Source organism: Tasmannia lanceolata, unplaced genomic scaffold (assembly GCF_043159265.1).
Source record: "Tasmannia lanceolata isolate RefF3 unplaced genomic scaffold, GAP_Taslan_0.1 ptg000008l, whole genome shotgun sequence".
NCBI classification, from domain to species: domain Eukaryota; kingdom Viridiplantae; phylum Streptophyta; class Magnoliopsida; order Canellales; family Winteraceae; genus Tasmannia; species Tasmannia lanceolata.
The window spans coordinates 65,190,720-65,209,133 of NW_027518685.1; the positions used below are offsets into that span (position 1 = coordinate 65,190,720).

The 18,414-nt window shown below is 36.7% G+C and overlaps 1 protein-coding gene across 7 annotated transcripts in view; it reads right to left on the reverse strand.

Annotated features, from left to right (window-relative positions):
- Positions 1 to 18,151, reverse strand: part of LOC143885477 (type IV inositol polyphosphate 5-phosphatase 3-like) — a 59,071-nt gene extending 40,920 nt beyond the window's left edge. For 3 of the 7 annotated variants that reach the window (XM_077389685.1, XM_077389683.1, XM_077389689.1), the window contains exons 1-8: positions 18,069 to 18,151; positions 17,925 to 17,987; positions 15,245 to 15,311; positions 5,544 to 5,626; positions 5,222 to 5,375; positions 4,881 to 4,952; positions 3,997 to 4,084; positions 3,390 to 3,494 (exon numbers count right to left, since the gene is read on the reverse strand). In XM_077389685.1, the coding sequence (XP_077245800.1) occupies positions 3,390 to 3,494; positions 3,997 to 4,084; positions 4,881 to 4,952; positions 5,222 to 5,375; positions 5,544 to 5,573 (449 nt within the window). In that variant the 5' untranslated portion in view covers positions 5,574 to 5,626; positions 15,245 to 15,311; positions 17,925 to 17,987; positions 18,069 to 18,151. Of the gene's footprint in view, positions 1 to 3,389; positions 3,495 to 3,996; positions 4,085 to 4,880; positions 4,953 to 5,221; positions 5,376 to 5,543; positions 5,627 to 5,850; positions 6,108 to 15,244; positions 15,312 to 17,924; positions 17,988 to 18,068 lie in introns of those variants that run through there. The other 4 variants (XM_077389687.1, XM_077389686.1, XM_077389684.1 and 1 more) reach the window with 4 other exon arrangements.
- Between the last annotated feature and the right edge of the window lie 263 nt (positions 18,152 to 18,414).

The window sequence follows — 18,414 nt, forward strand, 5'->3', positions numbered from 1 at the left end:
CTCTCTCTCTCTCTCTCTCTCTCTCTCTCTCTCTCTCTCTCTCTCTCTCTCTCTCTCTCTCTCTATATATATATATATATATATATATATATATATATATATATATATATCTATGTGAGCCCAAATTAGGGTTACATATACAAAGACAATAATACCCATCAACATACCCTTCAACACTCCCCCTCAAGCTGGAGTGTACATACCATACAACTCCAGCTTGTTACAAAAAACTATAATACCCTACAAAAAAGTATAATACCCATATAATACCATACACACTCCAGCTTGTTACAACACTCCCCCTCAAGCTGGTGTGGCAAATACATAGTGAAAAGCATAACCAAAAAAGGCCATCCCGGCCACAGACGAGTACAACGGCCACCAAAACAACAATCTCCCCCTGAATCAGGACTACCTCCAAAGCGATCACCACAGAAGCTACGAGCTCGTCCAGACAGAGAAGTAACACACGTCGGAGTTGAACACGAGGAGAGAGCCATAATGGAAGCGCCTCAGCAGGGAAACAGCAACGAACCACCAACAAATAAGCTCACCAAAGAGGAGCACAACAACCACCCAACAGAGCGCACAATAACCAACCAACAGGGCGCAACAACCAACCAACGACAGCCAAACAGCACGTCTCCAATGAAAACAACAACCAACCAACCAACCAACAGAGCAATATAAAATCAGCCCGTCACCACAAACACCAACAACAAACAACCATAGTGCCACACATCATCACACGGCTCCGATAAAACACAAAGAGGTAGCCATGACCAAGGTTTAAAATTTCGATCGAGATTTCGGGTTTCGGTTGATAACGAAACCGAAATCGTATATACCCAAAACAATAGTTTATTTCAGCGGAATTTCAGTCGAAATTTCGTTTATCCCATAAATTTGTCCGAAATTTAAGGGATTTCACCCAAAAATCTAGATTTTTTATAATTATTTAATAATATCCCGAAATTTCAGCCAAAATTACCGAATGGAGAAAAAATGGTCGTTGAATAGATTTTGTGGGATTTCAGCCAAAATTTCGGTTTTGGTGAGGACCGAAATGCATTCCAAAACCGAAATTTGAAACCTTGCCCATAACAACGAGTATAGCAAGCCACAAAAAAACAACCAGGTCAAAAGCAACACAAACGACCACAACCACAACGAGTGAGTAAATCAAAACAAAGCAACTGCACGCAGCTCCGAACGAACACCAAATTGCCAACAACAAATCACCACCAACACGAACAAATCGCCAACAACAAATCAAAGCCAACAAACCACCAACATCTACGACGAAGAAATCAGCAACAAAATAGGCGCAACAACATCAGTTGTTGCCGGAGCCGCCAACAACACATAATAGGGAGAGAGAAAAGCGCAAACCATAAAGAAAGGGGTTTGGGGATTTAGGGATTTAGAAAAAGGATCCAAACTAGAAAAGGATTTGGATTTTGGATTCTGGGTTAGGGTGGATGGATTTACAAAAGGGATATGGAATTTGGAGGATTCTGACGAGGAATTGGAATGGATTTTTGTTAGAAATGGAAGAGTGGGTTAGGATTTAGGATTTGAGAATGGGAATGGATGGAAATGGGATTTGGGAATGGGAATGGATGGATTTGGGAATGGAAGAGTGGCCACTATTGTGGGATGATGGATTAGGGATGGGTTTACGGGAGAGGTTTGGGTTTAGGACAAAGGAGAAGGAAGATGGATGTGAATGGATTTTTGTTAGAAGTGGAAGGTGGGGATTTGGGGTTTTGGCGTGGGAGGAGTAGGGTTTTGGAGGGGCGGACAACGAAGGGAAAGGGTTTTACGGAAATGGAGTGGTGGAAGGAGAGATTACGGCATGGGAGGGTGGGTGGTACGATGTGGGGGAGGGGGTACAGTTAAGGCAAGAGTGGAGAGGGGGTGAGGTAGTGTGTTACGACAAGGGTGGGAAGGAGAAATAGGGTCGAACGCGTGAGTGGGGTAAGGGGGAAAGGGTTGCGGGATACGGGGTAAGGGGAAAGGGTTGTGGGATGAGTGGGGGTAGAATTGGAGAAAAAGAGATTTGCGAGGAAGTAAGAGAGAGAGATGTGCGAAAAAGAGAGATGCGAGAGAGTGAGAGAGAGAGAGAGAGAGAGAGACTTGGGAGGGTTAGGGCTTGCACGAAGTGGGGTCAAACGGACAGATGGAGAAAGATCTAGGAGAGATCTGAGAGATGAGTGAGATGGGGAGAGAAATGCGCGAGAGATGGCAAGAGGGAGAAATGCTGAGAGAGAGAGAGAGAGATTAGGGTTCCTCTTCCTTTCTTTCCTCCTTTTATTCTCTCTCTCTCTCTCTCTCTCTCTCTCTCTCTCTCTCTCTCTCTCTCTCTCTCTCTCTCTCTATATATATATATATATATATATATATATATATATATATATATATATATATTGGGTTAGGATAGGGATCTGATACCATGTTATTTGGGTAAGGAAGAGGAAGAAGAGTGAGGGAGAAGATGGAGTCACCACTAGGGAGCTCACATGTAATATGATACACACACACACACACATATAGGAGCCCAAATTAGGGTTGCATGCACAAAGACAATAATACCTTTTGTTAAAGTATAAAAGATAACTAACGCCCTTCTCCAACAGCTTAAGCTTTCGGAGAAGTTGGTAAGTTTACTTGCTATCAGGGAGGTCTGACCTCAAAACCTTTGGCTTTGATACCAGCTTAAACTTACAACATACCCTTCAACAGACATAAGGGGTACTAACTCATGATAAGGTAGGGGGGCTTAAATTAGTGGTAATAGTGTCTTTTCAGCAGACATTAAGTAAAGTTTTCTAAGGCGTGGTTCAAACCCCATGAATCTGAAGGTGTTTGGATTTCTATTATTTCAATAAAAAAGAGAACTAGCTCTTCTTGGTCGCATCTTCCAATTTGTAAATTCCGAGTGACGCTTAGGGCTGAATCACGAGTATTTTCCTTCAAAAAAAAAAATGACATTCATATTCTTCATGCTCTCTTTTCTTGATTAAGGTTTATTAATTGATGCTCGTATGAATTATTTCTTGCTTAATCTCGTAGTTTCTTCCATGGATCTTCACTTTGGGCTGTTTTGGGATTGTTCCATGCTTTCTTAGTCATGTGATTAGATTTTTAAATATGTAGCTATTCGGGTTTGTTCCAACAATCATCTGACTGATTTTTGTATGTAAAATCCTTCCGGGACTGCATCACTATGTCCCCGAAAATTTTAGTGACTATAACAATGCTTCAGACTAAAATTTAAAACAAGAAAGACAATCTTAAAGGTCATAACAGAAAATAAGAAATTACAAGGAGAAAATTTGTGGTGATATCAGAAGTTCAAATTCTAGTTTGTTTAGGGTGGCATTTACCCAAGCACATATATATCAGCAGGCTCTTCAATGTCTAGCCAATCATTAATATCTAGATCATCGGGTGGCAGTCTTCCTCCCACATTCCACGTACCAACACGAATCCTGCAGTACACCAACAGTTGGAGATCCGTGAAGAAAGAACATGACTACCAAGGATTTAAATGTCGGTTTCGGTTTCAGTGTCGGCCACAGCCGAAACCGAAATTTGTCGGTTTTAGGCCGAAATCATGTAAATTTTGGAAAAAACAATTTCGGTATTTTACAATATTTTGGCTGAAATTTCGGTAATTTCGGCAATTTAAGTGAAAATCTTGAAAATTTTGTAAATTCCGGTGAAATTTCGAATTTATGTACTTTCTGTGTCAGTCCCAACCGAAATCCGAAATTTCGGTATTTTAGAACTCAGTAAACTTCATCTCTTTTGAACAAGGATGGATGGAAGTATTTACAGCTATTGAGATATGGTTATGGATATATTGCAAATAAAAAGGGAAGATCATTGGTTTTCTTGATGATCTAAGGGTTTCACATTCACTACAAGTGCTGCATAAAAGTAGAAAGTTTCAAATTATGTATGGCTGCAACAGAATTTAGAACAGCTTGCCTGATCTCTTTGGAGTCTATATATTGCGCCCTAAGGGTCTCTGAGTTCCTCCTCCTTGACTTGAATGGAAAATCCTCTGTTGCAGTCCCTGGACATTAATGCTATGAAGTTACTGAAAATATATAATACAAAAGCATGAGTATTTCTTGAGAAGCAAAAACTTCAACAATATGGAAGAGAAAAAACTACCTACTGAAACTTTAAAGATAATGCATCTTTGAATTGTATTCTCGTCAGGAAAAACTAATTATCAGAGAGACTTGCACAAAGCAAAGAGAAGGTAATTGTGGAAATTGAATAATTTTCTACACTGAATAGACATCCAATCTATCAAAAATTCCACATAGGAATGACCAAAGGAAAAATTTTGGAATACAGCTGATGATAAATAATTGACCAGATGCAAGGGATATCAGCTCACATCTACAATATAAAAAAGTGACAAAATTTTGTTTTCTTGTGGATATCTGACGCCATGTTCAAGATATTTGGGCAGTCTCATTCGATGCGCTAACCCAAAGCAACTTAAATGATGGAAACTAACTTTTTCACTATTATCAACACTTAATCAGGTAGTAAGTAAAAATCTTCAATACTCCAAACATACAAAAGGCACTACATTTTATATTAATTACCTGAGATAGTTTTTAACTCTATAAACACAGAACCAAACCACCTCACGTTCATAAGAGGAGAGAATTATTTTAACAAGGATTTTATTCTCATACCACAAATTGCAAGCCCAAGATTATCATGATCATTTTCTAAATAAAAGGGCAGTATAAGGCTTGTTTTCAACAAATAAAGAATTAAAAATAGAAAGAAAAGAAAAGAAAAAATCCCTGCAAAATCATAATCAAATGATTAATAACAATATGTATTACCATTGGGACCAAATAGAAGTTCATTGGTTTTCTTGTCTTCATTGCACAATTCTCGTTCCCAGCAGTCCGTTTCTGCAAATAAATACCATTAAAATTAAGAATCTACATCTAAAAATTGACAACACTTAAAACATGCTAGTGAAACAAAATGACACACTGGGGTTCTTATAATCCATTTCATGGGTGTGAAGACACTTATCACTAGCATGGAATTCATGGTGGCAATTCAAAAGTAATCCATCAAACTAAAAAGAACTTGAATTCCCTCAACATCAATCAACATAAGAAAGAAAAAAAGGAAAACCCTGATTATTTTTTTTCTTATTTTGTTTTGATCTCACCTTCATCCTCGAATTCACTCTCACTGTCACGTTCGTCTGCACTGAAATCTGATTCCCTGTTTTCTCTGTTCAACCATTTCTTTAAAACAGTTCTCGACCAGTAGTGCTGTAATAAGCATGTGCAACCGAAACACAAGATTTCAGCCCAATTCCACTGCAAAATCCCAAGTTGGAAAACAACAAAAAGAGAGAGAAAAAACCGCCCAATAACCACATTAAAAACTTCCAATTCACAACAAACAAGAATAATGTCAAAGGAAAGATGATTTTTTTTGTGGGTTTGCAGAATTGGAGTACCTCTCTTTGATTTCTTCGGTGCTGCCTCTCTTTGATTTCTTCGGTGCTGCTTCATTTTGTAGAGAAAATGAGTCAGATAACACACAAACCTCTCTCTCCCTCACTGATCTGAAAGACCCAAGAAGTAAACTTCAAACACTTGCTATTTATTACAAGCATAGCCAAGGGAGTTTTGAGTTTTGACTAAGAAGTGGGATTGGTCTATTTGGCACTTTTAAGCCCAAACCCAATTGGATGATGAAATAAAAAAAAAGAGCATAACTGAAAATGAGACCCACAACTAAAAAGAAAGAAGAAATCTTTTGCATTTGACCAGAATATCCAAAACCCACCTGTATTGGTGAAATCCCTCCTTGTAAACGGCCATATTAGGGTTTCAGTCTCCAATATTTCTCACAGGGCTTGGTCTGGGGTGGAAATTTTGAAACGGGGTGCGCCCTTTATGGTGGTGAAAAGCAAGAACAGATTGGCCTAGAACAACTTTTTGCCTTTCTCACCCTCTTTCCATTTTCGTTTTTAGAACTTTGTAAAGTACATTGATATTACCACCCCTTTCCCCATTTCTACCTGTTCTAACTTCTAAGAAAAAGACTTTCCCAAAGAAGGGATAATGATCTAGGCTGTTTGGATGCACGGAATATTTTTACGGGTAATTTGTTTTCATGGAAAATGAGTTTAGTAGAGCCAGACCATGTTTGGCAATCATGAAAAATTATTCCATGGAATATTTAAGGGCCCAGTTGTGTGAGAGTGATAGAGAAAGAGGGCAAGGGAGAGACATGAGTTGGATGGAATGGATAGAGCAAAAAACATTCCCTAAAACTGGTGGATAGAAATTACCTACTTCAAATTGAAAATATCCATATTTTCTTCGAAAATTGCAAACCTGCTAAAGTCTAGGATTTGTTTTCCCATAGAATGTTACTCCCTAGATACAAACACCTTGGTAGTTTACTTTGAGGAAAAGGCAAAATGGGGATGAAATTCTTGAGAAAAATGGGTAAAATGTGATTTATTTATTTTTTTTAAAAAGCTATATGTATAGGGATTTGCTAGGTTTCAATATTCAGGTGTTATACCTTTTTTTGCCTCTAGCTCCTTCCTGCGGTCATCACCTCCGGATTGGATGCAAACAAGTGCACCTTTTATATAGAAAAATTCGCCTTAATTGATCATAGGTCGGTCAGTTCAAAGCTCTAGGAGGGATTAAAACCTCCACATCTTACCACGGTTTTACTCTTTGAGTTGGGAGCCAAATAGATAATTTAAATAAGAATGGGACGGGGATCAACTACAAGGAAGAGCTTGATTGCTACTAACAAACTAACAAAGGTACGCCCCATTAGCTCATCTTTTGTTATTATTAGTAAGATAGGGTGGTTGAGAAGTAATAGCTACGACTATCAAAGGAACTGATCTCACAAGCAACCTTACTAATAAAGGCTCGGAGACCTCTAACGGCCACTCTCTTTCTCTTCCTTCAGTAGATTCTTCCTCATATCCGGACTCAGAAAAGCAACTCTTTGATCAAACCTAACAAATAATGGCATAAACAATGGATTCTCACTCGGGGCTCAACTTTCCATAATCTAGTGTTAAGGACCCCCCATATATATATATATATATATATATATATATATATATATATATATATATATATATATATACACACACACACACACACACACACACACACACACACACACACACACACACACACTAGTAAAAAAAAACTCGTGCAATGCACGGGCCGACAAAGAAATGTACGGACCATATCGTAGGTTGATCCAAACTGTCCATGTGATGGAATAGAACATAAATAGGTTGTGCCCGTAAAATCATTTCCATAGGCTGATCCTAGCCCTCCAATCTATAGAGGTTTTCATAATATGTTATTCCTCTTAAGGTGCCCAGAATTCGTAAATATTTTTAAAGGTGTCCTGAATTCGTAATATCATGTAATTACTACAAACTTTCCATAATTTTGCATATAGAAAGGCTACCAATGTTGACTTTCGTGACACATTCATATTACAAAAGTAGGGGGAAACCATAAAATGACTTGTTTACCCTCACATAGTTAGTTTGGACATACATATGGCAAGGGCATTAAACAGTAAAAAACCATCAACATGATGTGTTAAATCGACAGGTTTTTCAAAAAATTAATAAGGAAAAGTAGTTTTTTTTGTAATTGTCATATTTTTATACCTCTTTTTGTAGTTTTTGCCGTAATTGTCATATACAGGTAACCGTTTCGATACTTTTTTCCATAATTTTTCGACTTCCAAGCACTTGGTCTGTAATTTTCCTCCAAAACTTTAGTACCTAATGATTATTATTGCTAGCTTCATTCGATACTTATTATTGCTAGCTACCTTTCAAGAAATAGTATTTTCGTGCAGTTTTCACCACGTCTAATAAGACAAATCTATGAACACATACAGCAAAGGGTGGGTAAGACGTAGCCTTTGGAGAAGGTGGCTAGCAAATACCTATAAACCCCGTGCGATGCACGGGCCGACAAAGAACTGTACGGACCACATCATAGGTTGATCCAAACCGTCCATGTGATAGAACACAACATCAATAGGTTGTGCTCGTAAAATCATTTCATAGGCTGATCCTAGCCCTCCAATCTATAGAGGTTTCCATAATTAAAAAAGTATAGAGGAGAGAATTATTTGAATTTCTCCCAAAATTCTAAGAGAATTACACATCACTTCTAAAAGTTTGAGAAGAAGAAAAGCAAAAAATCTTCTTCTTCTTCATCAATTTTAGGGGTCTTCTTTGTATTTTTTTACATTTCTTTCTTTCTTTGTTCCTTTTTTTAAATTTTTTATTGTTAGGAGTTTTATGTTATTGTTTCTTTTTTTTGCTTTTATTCTACTTTATTAATTTTAAGATTTTTTTTTTCATTTTTCCCTATCTTTCCTGTTCTTTCTTCTTTCTTTCTTTCTCCCACTTCCTGCCCAAAATTTTACTTTAATTTTAATTTTTAAAATTTTTCTTATTCCATTTCTTCTTTTTCTTGTTGCCCTCTCATCCTCCCCTTCCTCCTCCTTTCCTAATTGATAGTGTTCTTTTCTCTCCCCCCCCCCCCCCCCCCTTCCTTATTCTTCCCAAAAAAATCTTAAAAATTTGATAAAAGAAAAAAGAATAAGAAGAAAGGGTATTTTCAGTCTTTTAATCCTTAAAGCTTGGTATGTTTGTAGTTACTTTAAAAGGAGAAATTATACGAGCAGGCATGCTCTTGTTCATTGTGTGACAACAACATCTTAAAAATTGTGCTTTTGTCCGATCAAATACCAAGGGCGGGATGATGAATACGGGCATGTCCTCTCGTTCAACATATAATTTCTCATTTAAAAGATCGGAAATTTGGTGGACCCTTACCTTAGCTTTGTGAGCTTTAGATTCGTGGGCTGTTTTTCCTAAAAAATAAAAATTGTTAAAAACTTCATGTTCTATCAATAAGAATCCCTCTAAATTTTTATTAAGTAACAAAACCATCAATCATTTACCTTAAATGATACTTTAGATTTTTGTCAATCTATTCTAGCCGTAACTAAGATAACAAGCCATTTTGATAGCCATATGAAGAACACCAATAAAAGAAACAATTACATATAACATCAATTTTTCTAAAATATAGTCGGTTGTCTCCCCATCCCCCGTGATCCCTTCCTTCTCCATACATATGGCTTCTTATCTTAAAAAAAATCTCATTTAGAAAGTCGATCATCATGAAAACAGAAACAGTTTGGTTTCGTTGAAAATCTTGTAAAATTACGGAAGCGTAAGGAAACACATGCAAATGATGAAATTTTTTAATCTTTTAAAAAAGCATGTGCAAATGATGAAATTTTAAGATGAAACTTTAGAAAATGCTAGAATAAGCACAAACACATACTTAGAAACCATCCCATAAGTAACAAAATCATCCATAATGGCTTAATCACATTGAACACCTAGTGACATGCGTTATCGCGCATGTCTAGAACAATAAAGCTAATAAAGAATTCCAATGTAAACAAAGTATAAGAAAATACAATGACCAATCTCCCTTATACGGACCCCAACTCTATGTCAATACCACATCGAGTTATAATGTATTATTGGTCCCATGATGATCTGACATCTCATGCATAAGATACAATTAATTTGTCTTGCAGTTTAATGATATTGCCTCCCAAATATCATTCTCGATCTGCATTAATGAAATGGAATAAAATGCAAATAATAACATCTTTCTAATTTAGCCATTCAGACAATTTCGGTTGAATTTCAAAATTTTCGATCGTATTTTCGGGATTTCAGTCAAATTTCAGGCATTTTGGTCGACTTTCACGAATTTCGGAGAATTAACGATGCAAAAGGAAATCATGTAGATTTTGTTTCGGTGGGGATGGAAACAGAAATATTTTGGTCATTTCGGGGAAATTTAAAACCATGGTGATATACACTAATGTAGTATCGTGGGAGAAATGATAAAAGATTTACCCCATTATTTTAGCAAGAGAGAGAGAGAGGGGGTATCCCGCAACTAAGAGGAAACTATAAGGCCGGGCAAGTAACATATTTATTTGTGGAAATAAAGATAAAAGTGGAATTGATAGACAACTTGGTCATTTCCAGTGTTTTTTTTATTTCGTAAGGATTTGAGATCACTTCCTTGTCTTCTTGGGCATGTGTCACAACATAGGGTTTCGTCATTTTGCCAAAGGAAATGCCGTCTAGAAAATAAAGAAGGGTGTGAAAATGAAAATAAAGAAGGGTGTGAAAATGACCGATGATTTATTTTGGGAAATGATATATCCACCTCTTTTGATGACCAGGAACACCCCCTGTCAGTGTATCAATGACTAAAGAGGGGTTGTTGTACTCATGTCAGAAGAATTCAATGCCCCTGATTGCCGCAAACACTGACAGGGGGTGTTCCTGGATATCAAAAGGGACGGATATATCACTTCCCTTTATTTTTTTTCGTTTGCATTTGCGAATAGTTGTGAAGATTCAAGCCCTCTTCTTTGTTTTCTTGCGCTCGTGTCACGATAGAGTGCATCCTGTTTTTTGTTTTTTCAAAACAGCCGGATGTCTGTTTTGCTGGAATAAATCTTTTATTTTTATTTTTAATTTTTGAAAAAGAGAGGAGATACTCGAACGTTTCTATAGTAGATTTTTCACACCAAATGCAAAGCATGGGTGGGACCCATCATTTTACCCCCGGCATAGCATAGGTGGGGCTCATCATTTTAACCCATGAGTGGGCCCACCATGTCCGCTCAAATCTATGCATAGGGTGAGTCCACCATTTTACACCAATAGAGTGGGTCCCACCAACTCTACTCAAGCCCATGCATTAGATGGGGCCCAAAATTTAACCTCATGTTTTGATGGAGTGGGTCCCAAAATGGGTCAAAGTGCGTGAAGCTAGAGCAAGAAATTAAATCAAGGTTTTTACTTGAGGTAATTTTTGTCTTTTCATATATAAGGATATTTTGGTCATTTTATGAATAAAAAAAATTACCATGGGTAATTTTGTCAGAAATTAATGGCAAGACTAGATTTGCAAATTCACTCAAATGTGATGACTCTATGGGTTGTCAAACTAGAAGACTGCTTTTGCAAATAAGGCAAAGTAGGGGACTTCGTTTGCAAAAACCCCCTAAACTCCTAAACAAAATTTCAGACAGTATTATATATTTGGAGGAAGGGAAAATATTTCTTCGAAAATGGGATTTTCATTGTTTGGCTAATTCATTTTCCATGAAAAATATTCTTCTAAAATTGCAAATTTTCACACATATATATATATATATATATATATATATAGTAAAGCTGAATGTGGGAAGCTGAGGCTGCGCCACCTGTCACCCCCACTGCATTCCAAAATTTAATAATGCAGTAAGGGGATGTGGCACACTGTTTCACACGTATTCCTCTATCACACGTAACCTTAATAACGAAATTTAAAAATGTGTTAACGGGATGTGGCACCCGGAATTTAAAACGCCTAAAATCAAGGAATGGAAAAATCACCAAAAATCAAGGATTGATTAAAATAATATCTCCACAGATTAAATCTCCTAAAATAGTAAAATACGCTTCTTATTTTGGATTTGAAAAAAAAAGGCTAAAATCAAGGAATGGAAATATCGCCTAAAATTAAGTGTCTATACACAGAACTGGCATGTATATTTTTCTCTCTTAAAAGAGACGATACATAGAAGTTGTGTGTATAGATTAGATACACGCTATATTTATGGAGAGTAATGCCTATTGGACTTCTATGACTAGATACATACGAAATTAAAAGAAAAATTTACAATTCCGTAGATAAAGAGAGGGTTATAGATAGTTTTTTAGAATACTAATTTTTCTTCGCCCCATAAATCACACGGGACTGCAAATAGTTTTCTTGGAAAGTTGCATTCCTACTTGACCCCAGAATCCTTATTTCATGGAATTGTATTTTCATATAATTAATTTCCTTAGGTCCAAAGTCCAAACACTCCTTAGGGGGATTTTGGTTAGAAACTTCGTTCAATGGGGGACTTATTAATTTTCCCTTAAGAAGACGAAAACTAATATTGAGTTATTCCCAAATTGATTAAAAATTCGCACGTCAATCTTGAACCATCCACTTTATGATGTTTTATATTGGACATAAAAAAATGTAGTTATTATGGAATTCTAAAATTAATCACACATATTTTTGATGCATATGCGACCAGCTTGGCTGCCCACGACATGCACATGCCTGTCTTAAAAGCACTTTTAAAAGTTAAACAAGATGGACCTCTCGGTAGTTGGTAATTTAATTGTTCTTTATCCCCACGATAAGATCCAATGGCCCTCATTTGTGCCATTAAGATGGTCATCAAGACTGTTGGTTGTGTGGGCCACCACAAGCCCATATTGGAATCCTTTGATATTATTTTAAACTAATGGCTCTATTAAACAAAGATTTCTCTTACCCTTGGTTTTTTTATCCAACTCCATTCGGAATTATGCTTTATAATGTGACTCCATGTGATTGTCTCTTGCCCAAAATTGTGCTTAGTAATGTGAATTGATGCTTTGTACTAGGGGTGTAAAATGATCGAATTCGAATCGGATATGACTATATCCGAATTCGATTACAGTATAGACTATCCGAATTCGGATTCAGATTCGAATTTGACAGATATTTAATATATATTACCGAATTCGTATCCGCCGAATATTGTTCGACTTCGGATAATATCCGTATCCGTTTATCCGGTAAATTCGAACATTTTATTCCAGCACTTTATCTTTCTTCTCCTTCTTACTCCTCGAATGAATTTTCCAAACCCTAAAACCAGACCTCTACATTCTCTTCACAAAATTAACTCTCAAATCCTAAACTATATGAGATCCTCTTCTTCCTTTTAAAACAAAGGCAGAGAGAGAGAGGCGGTGGGGATGGACTATGGTGTTGGTAATGGTCTTTGGGTTTTTTCTTTCTTTTCTGTGTATATGATGGAATGGGTTTGGGCTATTTTGAACATGGGAAGTTGGAGTGCTGATTGTGGAAGATGAAGGGAAATGGGGATTGGGTTGAAGATGGAGGTGACTGGCAGTGATGGAGGTGGCTATGAGAAGGTGGAGAGTGGCAGCGGTGGATTTTGGTGGGGTTGGAGGCACCAAGGAATGCCGAAGATGGTGTCTCAGCCTCCTCTTTTCTCCACTCTCTTGCTTCTCCTTGTAAACCTTAGAAGTCCCCTCTTTTAATTGCATTTTGGGTCTGAGCCGTCCATTTACCATCAATGACCTAGATGGCCTTTTTAGTTTAAAATTCTCTAGAAACTATGACATCTTCTTTCAATCATCATCATCCATTTGTCTCTTTCATCCTACAACCCACATTTGTTGCTTCATAAAGACGCTATGTCAAACTCTAAGAATGCCCTTAAAATGAGAGATTACTTCATTTCTTACCTAAAACACTTTCTGTTTTTTTCTAAAAAGAAAATTCACTTTTCTTTTAGAAACAAAAGATAGTGTGTCATTACTAAAAATAAATATTATTGATATTAATAATAATAAATAAAAATGATTTACTTCTCGGATTCGGATGTTAAAGTACCCGCTTTCGCAGATGAGCAATATCCGCTTTTCTCGGCAAATCATCCACTGATCTAGCTACCGGTTAAAAACCACCGACATGTCAAGATCCAAATTCGAATTGGTTCATGGTCCTGGTCAGAGACCACTGCTCTCTGTAGCTAACCGAAAAACCAACCATTCTCCGCATACAACTAATTCTCCGGTGGAAACCACGATCGTCGAACACCCCGATCGGATTCGGATGTTAAACGGATCGGATATACCATTTACCGGATTCTTATCCACTAAGAGACGGATATCTCATAAACGGATTCGGATAATATCCGCTTGAAAAGGATCCGGATAATATTCGCTTTAAACGGATTCGGATGCAGAAATATCCATTTACACCTCTACTTTGTACTCCACATGAGTTTGGATAGCCGTACCCATATTTATATTTATTTATAGTATATACGAGTAAAACTTGGGTGGTCTCTACATTCATTCAAAACGTTATAAATATAAAGTTTCTTTTGAATATGATATACTTATAAATATAGATTTCTTTATAACTACTAAATATATTATGCGTGTAAATTTTTGTGCAGCCGTTAAATACCATATAGATGTAAATTATAGCAATTAACCTTGCATTTTTAAACTAGGGATCTTGTATGAATAATGTTTGCGCATAGTACGTGCCATTTTCTTGTATATATAATGGTAGATTTTTTGAATAACAATTAAAGGATACCAATATTGTTTAACACAATATTATAAACTTCCTTTTGATAGGTTGTAAATATTCTTTTAGGGATGGCAACAACTAATGAGAGAACAAGAAAAGAAAGTAGTACCATGGAAACAGCCTCTCTGCAAAGTAGGGCTGCGTACATCTAGTCCTCCCCAGACCCCGCGATGAAGGGAGCCCCTCGTGCACTGGGCCGCCCTTTTTTACTTATAATAGAAAAAGGAAAACACTTTGGAAAAGGTCGTCTCTGAAAATGACCACCTATTTGGCGATTTTCACATTGTTTTTTACATTGTTGGGGTATGTAGTTCTCTACTTTGTTTTCTCGTGCACAAGTCACGATCAAGGATTCTATTTTTTTATTTTATTTGGTAGGTAAGCGGGATCAAACCAGAAACCTCAAGGTTGAGATACACAGCCTCAATTATTGTGCTAACAGGCCAATCCCCATTAAAAATAAACAAGGATTCTATTTTATTTTTTATTTTTTTACAAAGGGGGAGTTGCTAGCAACTTCATTGAGAAATGATAAAGGCACTCCCATGTTTTTATTAGTGGCAGGGCTCTCTTTTTTACACCCTTCTAAAAAGTTGTTAAAAGGTCATTACAATTCCCCCATAGTGTTTAATAAAGTGACAACCACTTAGAGTGTTTGATAAAGTGAGGAATGCCAATATCAACGGCATATTGGGTGCCCACGTTGTATCCACGATACCAAGGCGAATTCATTATACCTTTTATATTTTCAAGGAATATTGATGACGTGGATTCAATGGGGGCGCCCTTGTGGCTATTTTGCCTTCAATTTAGCTTTCCTCATAACATAATATTAATCTCCTTACCATATTAATTTTCATTTTTTTTTTTAAATGAGAAGAAGTAGACTACAGGGAAAGTACCAGAGACTTGTGAAAGGCTAAATCTCCTTCACTTTGCCTTCTTGTTACTGTTCGAAGGCGGTTGAACCTGAAAAGCATAACCATTAGACCACAAAAATACTCGTGTTCTGAGCATAGGCTCTTTCCAACAATGAAGCATAAAGAAAGAGAACCGTAATATACTTTGACATCCCTTTAAATACTACACGACAAACAAGTGGAGCGCATGTTTATCAAAACACTGGAGCGCATAAATCATTTCCCAAGATAAATGTTAAAACATGTTTTGATTTGTTTTTGGGATCTTTTCTTTTTAAACAGACGTCTCTTTTTATAGCTTTTAACGTGTAACTGCTCGCCACCACCCCACTCAAAGAGGAATTTTTTTTAAAAACTCCCATTTAAGGCTCCATCTTTCGCATGTTCCTTTGTTTCAAGTTGCCCCTTGTTCCATCTTCTGCAAATTTACAGCTGGCGCATAAATCCCTTAGCTTTGTCAAGCCACATCATCATGATCGAATTTGATTTCTGTTTCAAAATCTATCTTGATATTAAAGGCTTAGTAGTATTATTCTCTTTTTATTATTATTAAAATATATTAGCATTCTAGCTTTAATAGGAAGATGTTACAAAATTCTCAGAATGATTGAAAAATTCTTGAAAAAAAATCCCAAAATCTTTATCCTTTCTTTTAAACTTCAAAAATCTTGAATAATTAAAAGGGAAATGTTACCGGCACTACTGTATTTTGATGAGAGCACTCATCATTTTATTAAAAGTACAGTATGGCCCGCACCATAGGATGATCCAAACCGTCAATTAGATGGGCCACAGTCTAAATAGGTTGTGCCCCAAAAATTCTTTCCATAGGTTGATCCTAACCCTCCGATCTATAGAGAGTTAGGATCAACCCTCTAACATTCAGATTGGAGGGTCAGGATCAACCTATGGAAATGATTTTTGGGCACAACCTATTTAGGCTGTGGACCATCTAATGGACGGTTTGGCTCATCCTATGGTGCGGGCCATACCGTACTTTTAATAAAGTGAGGAGTGCCCTCATCAAAATACAGTAGTGCTGATAACATTCACATATTTAACTAATAGTTCATCGATTTCTCATGTTTTATGTCTAAATCTTATGACAAATTCAATGTCTTTTGTTCAGTCTTATTTGGAATAAGTATATCCACAAACACATGTAGTAGATATATGTAAAAAAATATGTTTTCGAAATATTTCCAAAACTCTTCCCCATTTTTTTTGGGAAAATATCAATTTATCCCCGAACACTAACTTTGAATTATAAAATTGACCCCTAAGATAAGTGTGAAATAAAAACTGCATGAATTTTATAATACACGATAGAAAAATCCTAAATTTTACAAGCTTAAACCTGTATTTTATAAGCTCAAACTTGAATTTTATAAGCTAAAAGCTAGATAGTACATTTTCAGGATTGTAAAGTCCAGGTTTTAGCTTATAAAATCCAAGTTTCAGCTTTTAAATTTAAGGATCGAACAAACCTTTATTATGAAATCCTTGCATAATTTTAATATTTTGTTACATCTTAGTGTATTGTTTTAAGATAGAAGCATTGCAAGATCTTCTCGTCCTGTCCCCTCCATGTTAAGAAAATAACTGAATTTAGGGGTGTCAACGAACTGACACGTGTAAATACACCTTATCATATGTTAAATACCCTTAAAATTAGGTGTGACACCTTGTGAGTTTGTCCCTTGTAGAGAGGAACTGACACCGAGGAAAATAACTGAATTCACGGATGTCAACAAACACGTCATAGGGATACAACTCACGGAGTGATCCATTGTTTCTACGGGAAATGATATCTCCACCACTTTTGTATGTGCATTCTTGAAAATGAAATCATATTTAGTAGGGGGGACAATGATAAATTCGCACCCCCTGTAGGATAATCCGCACCCTTAGAAGTTGAATTTTCTTTAAAAAGCGTTGGAGTCTGCCACATACCGTCCTGTAAATGGGTGCGAATTATCCTACAGGGGTGCGAATTTTTCATCGCACTTAATAGGGTTATGGATGGACCCAGATGGTCTGATGGGCCCTATGATCCGAACATAATGGACAGGATATGGACATAATCCCGTGTAGCTTCGTAGATATGAATGAAAGGTGCAGTATATGAAAATAACATGGGATTTGCTGGGGACCATCGCAGAAGGCATTTCAAGGAACAACTATTGCTTGGATCCTGGCCCGGACATATGTGGATCCGTTGAGACACAAAACTACAAGCAAAAGAGGATGGAAAAACTGGAAAGAGAGTGGAAATATCATTTCCGGATAGTAAATCAAGAAAACCTTCACTTAGGTAAAACTTAAGTAGGAGTATTAAAAGATTTCAGTGGGCATAGATGATGCTGGCCATCTGATCAATGCAATTGGACGGTCAGCAAAATTCGGAGTAGTTCGATTAACAAAAAATTCGATAAATTGGATGCATAAAAAAGTTCCAACTTATAATCAATTTTCTTTAATTTGTGGATTATCTTTTAATTAACATGATTTACCTTCCCTAACAACTCTTTTTTCCACTAAAAAAATTTCATCTTCTAAAGCAGAGCAATTCATACTCTTCTCCATTAACAAAACGCGATCTAACAGAGAAACGGCAGAAAATTCCAGAAAAGAAGAAAGAAAAGAAGAACAAATCTCGTACCTTTTGCTCTCTCTGCATAAATCTCTCGCTTTCTCTGTTTTCAGTTACTTGTCTGATAAAGATCTGAAAAGCCCATTTAAAAGAGATGATCAGATCAGTAATTCCTAAACTTCACAGAATAGAGATAGTGGAACAAGAGAAAACCTCGATAGCTTTTGTTCTCTCTGGGTAGGAGGCAATCAGAATTCCTATAGCTTTCCCGTTTTCAGTTACCTAACATGTTGATTTATAGAGGGGAAATGTTATCAGCACTACTGTATTTTGATGAGGGCACTCCTCACTTTATTAAAAGTATGGTATAGCCCGCACCGTAAGATGATCCAAACCTATGGAAATAATTTTTTAGGTCACAACCTATTTAGGCTGTGGCCCATCTAATGGACGGTTTGGATCATCTTATGCTGCGGGCTATTCCTTACTATTAATGAAGTGAGGAGTGCCCGTGCTGATAATATTTCCCTTTATATAGAGGAAGGAATGCTAAACTCGG